A 12,244-nucleotide genomic window follows, 5' to 3' on the forward strand; every position below is an offset into this window, starting at 1 on the left:
CGCCGCGGGATGGGGACACCTAACACCGCCTGGGGGGCGAGCAGGGATGATGTCCTTACTCCTCTGCGGCCGAGGGGGGTGACAACAGCGCTCGGGGGGCAGCGTGCGCCCGAGCCGGGCTGGGGCAGCGCACGGACCCCGGTCCCGTCCGGGCTGCGTGGAGCGGGGCCGGGGGAGGGCTGGGGCAGCGCTGAGGGCGCGGGTCCCGTCTGGGATGCGCGGAGCGGGGCCGGGCTGGGCAGCGCTGAGGGTGCGGGTCCCCTCGGATGCGCTGAGCGGGGCCGGGGCCGGGGGCGGGCTGGGCAGCGCTGAGGGTGCAGGTCCCCTCGGATGCGCTGAGCGGGGCCAGGGCCAGGGGCGGGCTGCGGAGGAGCCGCCGCTCGGGGGAGGGGGCAGCCCGGCCCCTATATCCGCCCCGCCCGGCGGCCGCCCCAGAACCCGCGGGGCCCGGCCCGAGCGCGACCCCCGCTCCCGAAGGGACCCCCAGGCCGGCCGGAGCCCGGCGGGACCCGCAGCCGGCGGGACCCCGAGCGCAGAGCGACCCCCGGGGCTCCGGCCATGGGCCGCGGGCGGGCCCTGTGCGCGCTGCTCGCCGCCGCCCTGCTGGCCGCGCAGGCTTTCCCCCAAACCAACATCAAGATCAGCCAAGGTGAGTGCTCGGCGCCGGCAGCCGGGACTTCATCGGGCATGGTGGGGCAGGGAAGGAGCGTGTGCCTCCCGCAGGGCCGGCAGCTGGCTTCCCCCCGCTCCAGAAATCCCTGACTTTCCTTGAAATCAACTTTCTTCTTCGCCATGGGGACGCGCCAAGGGCAGCCCCGGTCCTTGCTTGGGGATGCCAGAGGTCTCTGGGCTGGCTGTGTCTCTGTGTGCCAGGTCAGCTCTTCGGCCTTTGCCAACAGGCACTGCCGCGGCTCGGGACTGTGCCCTGCCGTGGGACCGGTGTGAGGAATGAGGCAGGAATGAGACACACATGGAGAGTGCAGGGCTGTGGCAGGAATGAACACACTCATGAAAGATACAGGGCTGTGGCAGCAATCCTTGCACACTCGTGGAGGGTGCAGGGCTGTGGCAGGAATGAACACACTCATGAAAGATACAGGGCTGTGGCAGCAATCCTTGCACGCTCATGGAGGGTGCAAGGCTGTGGCAGCAATCCTTGCACGCTCATGGAGGGTGCAGGGCTGTGGCCATGCAGCCCAACAGGACAGGCTCCTCGTTTATTCACACTTACTGCGTGTGAAACAAACACAGGATTCTCTCTTATTCGCCTTCTTTGCTCCGAGCTGCTGCTGACTGCTGAATCTCACTTGGGTTTCTTCCAAACTTTTCCACGGTGTCAGTGCAAGTGGGAGTTGCTGCACAAGTTTGTTTGAGCCCTGTTGGTTTACTGGGGCTGTGAGTGGAAAGGGATTCCTTAAGTGCTGCTTGGTGAGATCGTGAGAAAAGGGATCGATACAAGCCTGGCTTTCCTGCCAGACGCCTAATCCGTGGGAGCTTTGCCAAAACTAATTAAGGGGGAAAAACTCTGCAAGATAACTTCTATCTGTCAGTGCCAGCTGCAAGAGCATTGCTGCTGGGATTGGCTGTAGCCTCCCAACTCCAAACATGCAGAGGATTTGAAGCTGTAAAACCAGCTTGGTTTCATTAAAGAATCTTACAAAGCAATGCCCTTGGTGTGAGAGGATGTCCCTCCCTTCATCTGATGTTTAATATTTTATTGGAAAACTTGTCACAGTGCCTTAAAAACACTTCAAGGTGTGTAAAATATTGCCCAGTTGTGGGATTGCTGTTCATCAGTGGACATACCTTCCCCTGTAGCTCCATACAGCCCCCAGATACAGAGACCAAGGTCCCTCCCCTGATCACATCCTTCAAAGGTGGATGCTCAGTGTGAGACTCTTTCATCTGTTAATGAAAAACAAATATTGCAAGTAACATGAAGGTGGCATTATTTGCCCATGGTGACTGGAATGTCAGGACTTCAGCAGTTGCTTCTAAAGCCATGGGTGAGTGGAGGCATCCTAACATCACACAACAGCACTGTCTTAGTCCCTGCCACGCACTCCTGCCCTCCAAGGCCCTGTTTAAATGCCTCTTCTGTGGGTTTGCTCAATAAGGGGGATGTGGAGGGATGGAGCTCTGCCTCAGCTGGTACCCCAGCTTAGCCCCTCAGGAGCCCTCCTTGCCTGGGCATCTCTTGCCAGCCTTGTCCTAGCCCCAGATGTCACATCTCAGACCTGCAGATCCCTGCAAGTGAGGCAGCATTGCTCCTTGGGATGAAGTTTTCAGGAGCAAACCTGCTCTCCACCAGCTGAGTCCAGGGGAGCCATGCAGCTGGTGGTAGGTTTTTTCCCAGTAGCATCCTGAAATGAAGAGAAGCCCCTTGTGAAACTGGCTAGGATTTTCTCACTTAATTATTTCTAGTTGGAAATAAGCCAGCTGGGGAAGTGAAACTTTTTTGGCAGAGCAGTGCCAGCTTCTGTAAGATTTTGAAAAGTGATTTTCCTGGTAGTTCTACAGTGGGGCTCAGCTAGTAAATAAATAGAAAAGCTCCAATTTGGCACTGACACAAATGCAGAGAGCACAAAACTTTATTTCTGACCCCAAATATTTGTTTTCCAGCTTTTCTGAGTTAGTAACAGTTGCTTGATCTGAATCTTATCCTCAGCCAAGTCCGGACATTTATTTTGATGGAGCTGCTTTAAAACATGGTCCTACGTTTAAAACTGCTGCATTGTAAATAAAAATAAAAAAGGGAGAAAGGATTCTTGCAGTCATTTTTCATCAGGAATTTGGGGACAAATGGATGGAGTGACTGGGGATTGGCAGGACCCCCTTGCTGCAGGCACTGGCTGTGCTGATCCTGCCCTGTGTGGAAGAGCAGATGTTTTGCTGGTCATTTAGACCCAATTCTCACTTTCCTTAAAAGTGAGGATTTGATCTAAAAAGCCCCCAGATGCTTTGCTTGTCACCTTCTAGATCAAAACACCACACACAGCTGCTGGCTGGGGTTGTGAGGCTTTCCTGCAGAGCCATGAGTAGGGCCCTATACTCACAACCCTACATCAGATTTCTTATGGTTTTTCTGCTGCAAATATTTCGAATGAAGCAGCTCCCCTAATTGTTCCTGCCTGATAAACTGGGACCAGTAGTTCTCCTCCAAAGAGACAGACAAAGCCTCTGATCCTGACCTAACAGAAAAGATGCTAATTAAAAGCTGACCTCCCATATTTTCCTTTTTGGTATATTTAACCTTAAATTCCTTCAGGCACCTCTGGTTCACTGAAGCTCATCAAATTAATGCTACCTAATGGGAACCAGTATGGAATAACAAAGCAGGGCTGTCTCAATTTCTGACTTGCTCTCAGCTGCTCTGAGCAAGCATGAGGGTGGTTTTCCCTGGAACTGGGGTGCTTGAGGGTGGTTTTCCCTGGAACTGGGGTGCCTGAGGGTGGTTTTCCCTGGAGTTGGGGTGCCTGGCTTTGAGGCAGGGCAGTGGGACACCCACTGCAATTAGCACTGGGGAGTGAAGGCTCCGTTTGCTGGAGATGCTGCTGGGTGAAGCCCTGTGAATTTTGCCACCATGCTGCCAGAGGTGAGGAATTTGTCAAGGCACTAAAACAAAACCCCAATTGCTGGAACAGCTGGTGGTGCCTTGTCTGGCACAGGCCTCTGGGCTGTCCTTGGCAGGAAGGAACAGCAGCCCCGAGTCTCTGCAAGCAGGACCAGATCCCAGGCTGTCCTTTCTGGGGGTACATACCACCTGTGAGCTGGTGGTAAAGCTGAAGCCTCCTGCTGAAGGTTTGACCCTTGTTCTGCTTCAGTTTTCGTGGAGACAAGGAACCCTGGCCAGCATCATGAGGGGAGGAGGGCTTGGCTCCAGGAATCACATCAGCTTTTGGGGTTCTTGGTCCTGCTCTCCTGCTACATTGAAGTAATTTGCATTTCCTAGGTCTCTTCTAAGGATTTTCCCAGTGCAGTTATGGCTGGGTGTGAATCAGAGATCTGAACTCTGCCTTGCTGCTGAGCTGTCTTTATCTTACCCACTCTCCCCAAAAGCTATTTTGCTCTCCCAGCCCAGCAGGCCTTATCTTTTATCCTCCACAGCCCATAATTGGTGCTGCTGAGGATGGGAGAGCCCCTTGAGCCCCTCAAGGGTTTGTTGCTGTTGGTGCCGAGCTGCCCCCAGTCCCAGCTCCTCTGGAGGGATGCCTGGGGGTCCCAAGGCAAGCTGATGGGGTGACAGCCCCTCAGGGCTTGGCAGTTGATTTGGCCTTGCTCAGGAGGAAAAAAAGACTCTTTGCATTTGTGGTTTGTCACCCGGAGGGGATGTGACAGCAGGGACCCCGTGGGCTGGCTGGTGGCTGTTTGTAGAACACTCAGAGATCCCCATGTGGAAAGAGCTGATGAGAGATGCAATTATCACCCAGAGCTGCCAGCACTGGCACAGGGAATGATTTGGCTCTATCAATGCTCACACAGCTGCTTTGGATTCACCTTGCCTCTCTTTTTCTCTGTGCGGTTGTTTCCTTTGCCACATCCCTTGCTGCTGCTGGCAGTTTTGCTCTTCCCTCAAGGAAAGCCATTCCCCTGGCCCCTCAGTGCTGGAGGCACCACCCTGACCTCTCTGGGCTCGAGGCTGTTACCTGCTTGGATGGTCTGATGGCATCTGACGCCTGCCCTCACCCCCTGCACCCACCCTGCCCACTGCCCACTGGCCTCCACAGCAGCACTGACCCCAGCCACAGCTCCCTGGGATGTGGAACTGCCTCAGGGGGGCTGGCAATCCCCCACGTTCACAAACCAGCAGCCAAGAGAGTTAATCTGTGTGCCCCAAGACCTGAGGGTCCTGAGGGCTGCATCCTCCCCACACGACGGGGAGCAGAACACGGAGGAGGTTGGAGCAATGTGTTAATGCCACTGCTGTGTTTAGACAGCGGCAAATCCAAAGGCTCCAAAAGGACATCCTGCCCCCATAGGGGCCTCTTCTGGGACAACTTCCCCTCTGTGCTGAAAAGCAGCAGGGGAGGAGGAGCCGCAGGGTGGCAGGGCTGTTATCTGTGGTGGGATATCTGTTGGATAGGCTGTTGTCTGTGGTGGGATATCTGTTGGATAGGCTGTTATCTGTTGGATAACCTGTCATCTGTGGTGGGATATCTCTTGGATAGGCTGGCACCACCAGTGGCACGCAAGCCTCACTGGCTGCTCCTGGGCTGGGGTCCTGTGCCTGTGTGCACAGCTGCATCCAGGGACAGGGACAGGGCATGGAGGGGGCTTCCTTGGGGGAAGGAGGTGCAGGCTGTCCTTGCAGGAGGGCAGAACCCAGCCTTAACCCCACAGCCCTGGCTGTCAGCTCCCCTCTCAGCACAGTGGCTCCAGTGGTGCTGATAGAGACAAGAGGAGCCCTTATCTTGGTTTCCCCAGTAGCAAATGTGAGTGCCTTTATTTTAAGCATCCTCTACCTAAAATGATGAAATGATGTCAAGCTAGCTTGGAATGTCCCTCCTGATTTAGGCAGATGCTGAAACTGAGAAACCCACAACTTGTTTAAAACGTGTTTTGATTTCTGCAAACTTTTGCATGGCTCCTGCAGCAGCTGGGTTTTCCCTGGATGTGTTTGGTGGTCATTTGCCTGGGTGAGGTGGGAGAGCAGGGCTGGGCACTGCTGCCTCCATCACCTGCTCAGCTTCCTGGCCAAGCTGTCTCACCACCAGCTGCTGGGTGTCCTGTGCTCTGCCCCCAGCCATGCCTGAGCCAGTCCATGCCTACTCCTGCCCACTGTTCTGGACAGAGTACGAAGGGCACTGCTACCGCTACTTCCCCATCAACAAAACCTGGGCTGAGGCCGACCTCTACTGCGCCGAGTTCTCCATCGGCATCAGGTCAGCCAAGCTGGCCTCCATCCACAGGTGAGCTGTGCAGAAACATCATCCCACACTGACACAGCCTGGGGAGGAAGGAAACTGGGGGCACAGTCCCATTCCCACATCACAGCCTCTGTGTCAGCTGCAGGCTCGTGTTCCAGCCCACACATCCCTCTGCAGCAGCAGCCCAGTCAAGGCTGATGCACAGGTCACACAAAGGCAATATAGAAAATAAATGCCTTTTCCTGGACTGGCAGGAAAACTGGCATAGTATTCCCTAAATTTCCCAAAACTGTGGTTTCTTACTGTTGAAAAAGGGATAGAAGTACAACATGATTACACAGGGCTTTTTCCCTACTCCCTCTCCCCCAGCTCTCACCAACACTATACTCCTCTTGCACAGACCTGGGAAAGTAACCCCCAGCAGCAAGAAGCAGGGAACCCATTTGCCCATGGGTCCTGTGGTCGGATGAGTACTTAGAGACATGCCTGACCATTTGCTGACATATCCTGTTGATTGCTCTGTTTTGCCAGCTGGCAAGAAAACGTCTTTGTGTATGACCTGGTGAACAGCCGCGTGCCCGGCATCCCCACCGACATCTGGACGGGACTCAATGACCTACGGCAGGTGGGAGCTCCCTGGAGTCCTGTGGGAAAAGGCTTTGGAAAATTCACCTCTGTGTTTTCCTCCTGGAAAGCCACTTGGTTTTCTTCTTTGCTCCTTATATCCCTTTAATCAGGAGGTGGCATAGAGTCTGTGCTGCAGCACGTGGAGAAACTTATTTTACCCATTCCAGTCTGCTTTCAAAATAGAAGTGTTACTAGAATTAATAGATTAACCAATAATTACTGATATCACATTTTATTACAGGATTAATAGAAAGAGTATTGTACTGCTGGTCCAAGAAGAGCAAATTAACTGAAAAGGTCTTCAGTGTCAAAAACACTGAGTTCCATTGCTCTCTTGTGCTACTCTGTGACTTTCGGAAGCTGACATGTTGGAAATATATAGTCTAATATGTTAGAAAGAAAAATGGAGGCCATCAGGAGAACAGGCTCATGTCAGCAATTTTTTTGTAGATATTGGAAAAGGAATGGAAAAGGAAAAGGAATGCAGAACTGGGTGGGGGTGTTAAAAATATATAGATTTGATTTCTGGGCTTCCCCTGGTGAGAAAATTGTGAGGGGCTGTTCTTGGCAAGTTTTCAGTAGTAAAACCCAAACGTGCTGTTTGGGCTTTGCCGAGTAGTGTCTGTCTGTGTCCCTGGGCTGTGTGGCACTGGGAATGGGGGTGGGCACTGCATGGGGGTGGCGTCCCACCCTCTGCAGTCACAGCTCTGTGGTGACAGCCTCTCTCTGCTGGCCTCATGGCAGGAGGGTCACTTTGAGTGGACAGATGGCTCCTCCTACGACTACCAGTACTGGGATGGCAGCCAGCCTGACGATGGGATCCACTCCATCCCCGAGGAGGAGGACTGTGTGCAGATCTGGTACAGACACAGCAGTGGTGAGCACCCAGGGCACCCTCAGTGTTATTTGTGTGGCAGTAAATTCAATCCACCATGGCTCCTGCTTTTCTGAAGAGGTTGCTGGCAGGCAGAGGATTTGCATTTTAATTTTTTAGTATTATTTTCTCTTTTTTCTTTACAGTGAAAAGGTGTTTTCCTTTTCACCATGTATTTATATGCATACATACTCATTTTCCCTCTGCTCCCATCTCCCTCTCCCATAGCAGCAGCAGAGCAGGAGCATCAGCTGCCTTGAAGAATTACCAAATTTAGTCAAAGGTCAAACTTTCCCATTTCTCCTCCCCCATGGGAAACCTGTGGGAACACTCATTGTTTTGCCAGCTTATCTCTCCCATGCTTGGGCCAGGACATCTTGCTGAAGTGGGACAAGACCCTGCCTGTGCAAAAATCCCACTTCACACTCTCCCTGCTGGTGAGATCAGCCAGATGTGTCCAGGCCCCCCAGATGTACCTAAATGTCTGTCCATGGGCAGCCTGTGGATCATTTTGGGGGAACAGGGCTGTGTTTGCAGCTGCCCCTCCACTACCAAGTCCAAGCTGGGGCCCAGCCTCCCCTCTCACATCTCCCAGGTGAGGATGCTGGGAGGAAGCATGACAGTGTGTGGCACAAATGGGAGCACATCCAGGGAAAGCCCCCCACAGTGGCACGAGGCCCTGGTGCCAAGGGCAGTGCTTGGTTCCCTCCTTTTGCCTTTTTCCAGCTAATGCTTTGTGTTTTTTTGGAGGGTAGCACTGCGCTCCTGGAACGACAACGCCTGTGGCAGAGCCTTCCCCTTTGTGTGCAAGATCCCCTCGCTGGCCCTGGACTGAGGCTGCTGCTGCTGCCCACACCCCCTTCATTCTGGGTCACCTCAGCTGTGCTGGGCTAGAACAGCCAGGACATGGATGGGCTGGCAGGGCCGTGGAGCTGCCTGGATCCCCAGCCAGTCCCTGGCTGCAGAATCCCTGCTGGAGGATGGTGGGGATGAGCCTGGCACTCAGCACTGACAGGAGCTGCATTCAACAGCAGAGGAGCCCCCAGGCCTGAGTCTGGCTTTGGATTTCAGACCAACCATCACAGTGTGTTAGAGGAAACCCGTGATTTTACCAGTACACCAAACTTTTAGCACCCAAAAATAGCCATGTGTAGGAAATGCTTCTGCCTGTTGATCTGTGAAGAGTGGAGGAAAAGCGTTCTTTTCTGTTAAGTTATGCAAAATGCCTCTTGTCCACGTTCTTTTTCTCTCTGCTAAAATAAACTGCAAACAGCAGGTGGAGGCTCCGCTGTCTTTCTTGCCCTGGAGTAGCAGTGATTCCCTGGGGCCTTGGGGTTTCATGTTGAAGTTGTTTTTCCCCCAACCTGCTCTGTGTGCTGGGGGGAAGCAGCTGCCTAGGAAAGTTCATTTTATAGATGCTGAGTGTTTTTGGGGTGCGTGGGGCAGCCTGTGTGCTCACCCTGCCCTTTGCCTGGCCCCAGCAAGCACAGAGGCGCCATGGAGGTGTGGGGAGCCAGGCAGTGCCCAGAGCCCAGCACATCCCTGAGCAGGGGTTTGGCCCTGGCTGCCTGGAGAGCACTGGGGCAGCTGGAGAGGGGCTAACACACACCAGCTGGGGGCCAGCCTATCCTCACAGCCCAGTCCTGGCTGGGCAGAGTTTGCTGCAGCCCCATGTCCTAGTGGGGTGATGTTTTCTCCCTAAGTCCCTGCTGATGTCCTCTGCTGGCACCACAGAAGCATTTCTGTCTCCCAGGTAAATATTTTTGGGGAGGTGTGTGTGGTTGTGGCAGCTCGTGTGCCTTGTTTGAACTGCTCTGTGTGGAGATGGGACACTCCTGCTTGGACAGGGATGGATTTGCAGGGTTTGGGTGTAAGTGGGGCTGTGCTGGTGCCAGGGCCCAAGGGAAAGGCAGCACTACTGAGGGAACACCAGGCTCCTCTTTAGGGGACACAGCTCCAAGGGCACTCTGGAGCCAGTCAGAGACAATAAATACAGTGCTCCTCAGGGATCCTGGGCTGTGAACTCTGATCCCCCACAGCCCTGCAGCACCCAGGTGGCTTTGCAGGTAGCCCTGTGCAGAGGGGCTCCCTGCCCCCTCCTGGGAGCCATGAGTCCCTTTTGCCCCTGCTCTGGCAAAGCCACAGGGTCTGACACATCTCAGCTGAGTAAAGCATCGCCACAAAATTGTCTGGTCCCCCTTGGTGCCACCATCTTAGAAATGCAGCATTCCAAAACAAAGCCTTTCCAGCGTGATCGCACTGGGGGCAATTGAGGTCAGTGCTGAGGCTCCTGTGGGAACTTGGAACTGCTTCCTCAGATGGCAGTGGAGCTTTCAGCTGAGATGTTTCCACTTGGAGAGAAACTGCAAAATTTGGTAGGGCTAATAATGGTGTTGTAAGTGGAATGTGTGTGCTGGAAAAAGTTTCTAAAATGAGAAAGTGCTGTCATCCCTGATGTTGTAAAAAAAAATATTAATATATATAATACATATAAATCAAATTATATTATTTTTATTGTATTTTAAAATTAATATACACACTGTTAATATATTTATATGGAAAGTTAGCCATTTGTGTAGTTTTCAGTTCTGGACTCCAGCAATAGGTATGTTTCTAGAGGCTTTTGTTTCACCTGAAAATGATAAATTATGTATGGATGATAACAGTGTGTGAAGAAACCAGCTGTTTAAAGAGAAAGCTCTTGGATGCAGCAAGGTGGATAAAGCTGATGTGGTCTGTGGCCGAAAAGGGTTTGGAGAGCCAAGTGTGGAACAGGACGTGTGTGCTGAGCTCCGGGCTCACAGCACAGGAGTGGGGACAGCACAGCCCAGTGTCCCCTGGGGCTGGCCGTGCCCCAGTCTGTCCCCGAGATAGGGCTGGGGGTGGATGGACAGACATCCACGGGGTGGACAGACATCCAGGGATGCTGCTGCACGGTGCTGGCTCCAGACTGCCCTCCCCGGTTTGATTTCCCTGCTCCTGCTGTGCCTCCTGCCCAGAGGAGCTGGGAGTTCATCACGGCTGGGGATTGGTATGCCTCCAGCCAAACAACTGTCTTTTTTCCCTGCAAGTGGTATGAGATGTTTCAAAAGAAAGGTTAAAACCTTCCCTTGGGAAAGTGTTTGAAGATCTGGGCCCTACTGTGGTTCAAAATATTGCTAATGGGGAGCCCAATGAAAGCTGTCACCTCCAATTAACATCTTCATTTCCAGGTAAAAAGAACTGAACATGCATGACCTGAAAGTCAGGACCAAAGTTAATAGGGGCTTTGTTTCCCAGCCCCCCTGTCTTTCTCCTTTGGCTCCAGGGTCTTTGCTTAAAAATCAACCCTCTGTCCTTGCCAGTGTCTTCTGTTTCACAGTAATCAAATAAAATTCAGAAAACAACAGGAGTTTTCACCTCCTTAATGAACTTCTAGTGGATCTGGCTTGATGAAAGATGGGCCACGCCCTTTCTGTCGGCATGGCCGGTTCCAGACTCTGCATGGCCAGGAGCAGCTCCAGATTCCAGGCTGAACTTCTTTATTTTTCTGTTCTCCGTGTCCCATAACCCCTCACTCCCTTGTTATCTTGAATTTCTCCCTTCTGACTCGCTCTGTGGTGCAGGCAATGGGAAACCTGGCAGCAGCAGGGCTCTCTTGCCACCTTTCCTGCACATCACTTGCAAGTGACAGATTCCCGAGGGTCTTTCTATGGCACTGATTTTCTTAGGTGTTGAACACATTCTTTTGTAATGCATGAAGACTGGAGTAAGTGTGAACAGCCTGTGATGTAGCCTGGAAGTGAACCAAAATAGTCCTTCCCCTCCTTGTACCCCATTTCTGAGCTGTAGAGGCAATATTGCCCCCAGCCCTGGCATGGCTGTGGGGAAGGATGGGCCTGCCTGCACCTCTGACCCTTTGATTCCTTTTATTCCTACTTTGATTGTTTCCTGAGACGTGCTGCTGGATGCTGTGACACAGGACATGGATGTCACAGCTTTTGGGCACACTGGTGTGCCCTGGCACAGCCTGGTGAGGATTTTCCTCCCCAGCGATTATATTGACTGCTCCAGTGCCTGGCTGGGCTGGGCTGTCCTTTCCTCTATTAATTCACTTAAGATTTTTTTTCTCCCATAAATGACTGAGAGAATAAGAGCTGCACGGCTGAATCATGAGCTTTTTCTTGTGCATTTCCCTTGGATTTAATTGCCTGAGCAGTGGCTCAGCTCCTGCCCTGAGGCCAGGATGCCGCAGAGTGGTTCCCTTTGACAGAGAACAAAAATATCTCGGGACCAAAACCATGCTTTGAGCAGCTCAGAGAGAACATTACAGACTGGCTGCAGCAGTGAGCCCCCTCACCAAAAACCCCAAGCCACAAAGCCCTGTGATAAATGACATTACCCATCTGTGCAGTGGGGTCAGTGTTAAATCCCACAGCTTTAGCACATCCCAAATGTCTGCAGCAGGGAGAGAAGGAGCAGTGGGGCACGGGGAAGGCGAGCAGGGTTTGTGCTGTGTGGGTCCCAGTGGATGTTGGCTTAGCTGAGGTGCTCCTGCTGATCTGCAGGAGGGTTTCCCATCCCACCTGATGCCATCTGCTTCCTGCTGCTCAGGGAATGAGTGGGACAGTGGGAGCCAGTGGGGACAAACCTGCTGGGACTTGGATCTCCTTCTGGGCAGTGTGAGGGCTCGGCTGCAGCAGCCATGCCTCCTGAGAGAGGCATGAATCAGGCTGCATTTATACAGCCTGCAAGCTGCTGGTGTGTAATGGCACCTGAACTAATTGCCAAAGCCCAGTGAAACTTCCAGCAGCACCAGATCCCCTCAGAAAGGCTCATGGCTGCCGGGGGCTCCTCCAGGCTGGGCCCTGGGATGGGGCTGGCTCAGGACAGGAAC

The 12,244-nt window shown here is 53.1% G+C and overlaps 1 protein-coding gene across 2 annotated transcripts; it reads left to right on the forward strand.

Moving 5' to 3' along the window:
• The first annotated feature begins 279 nt into the window (after positions 1–279).
• Positions 280–8,643, forward strand: CLEC19A (C-type lectin domain containing 19A). 2 transcript variants are annotated; one of them, XM_026793854.2, is made up of 5 exons: positions 280–649; positions 5,744–5,909; positions 6,399–6,492; positions 7,239–7,371; positions 8,119–8,643. In XM_026793854.2, exons 1-5 carry the CDS (start codon positions 559–561, stop codon positions 8,121–8,123), a joined length of 489 nt encoding a protein of 162 aa, XP_026649655.1. In that variant the 5' UTR covers positions 280–558; the 3' UTR covers positions 8,124–8,643. The 2 variants fall into 2 exon arrangements, with proteins under 2 accessions (XP_026649655.1, XP_005487748.1); XM_005487691.4 differs by having other exon boundaries at positions 284–649; positions 8,124–8,643.
• Positions 8,644–12,244: the final 3,601 nt, after the last annotated feature.

The sequence above is a fragment of the Zonotrichia albicollis genome, chromosome 16, assembly GCF_047830755.1.
Source record: "Zonotrichia albicollis isolate bZonAlb1 chromosome 16, bZonAlb1.hap1, whole genome shotgun sequence".
Lineage (NCBI taxonomy): Eukaryota > Metazoa > Chordata > Aves > Passeriformes > Passerellidae > Zonotrichia > Zonotrichia albicollis.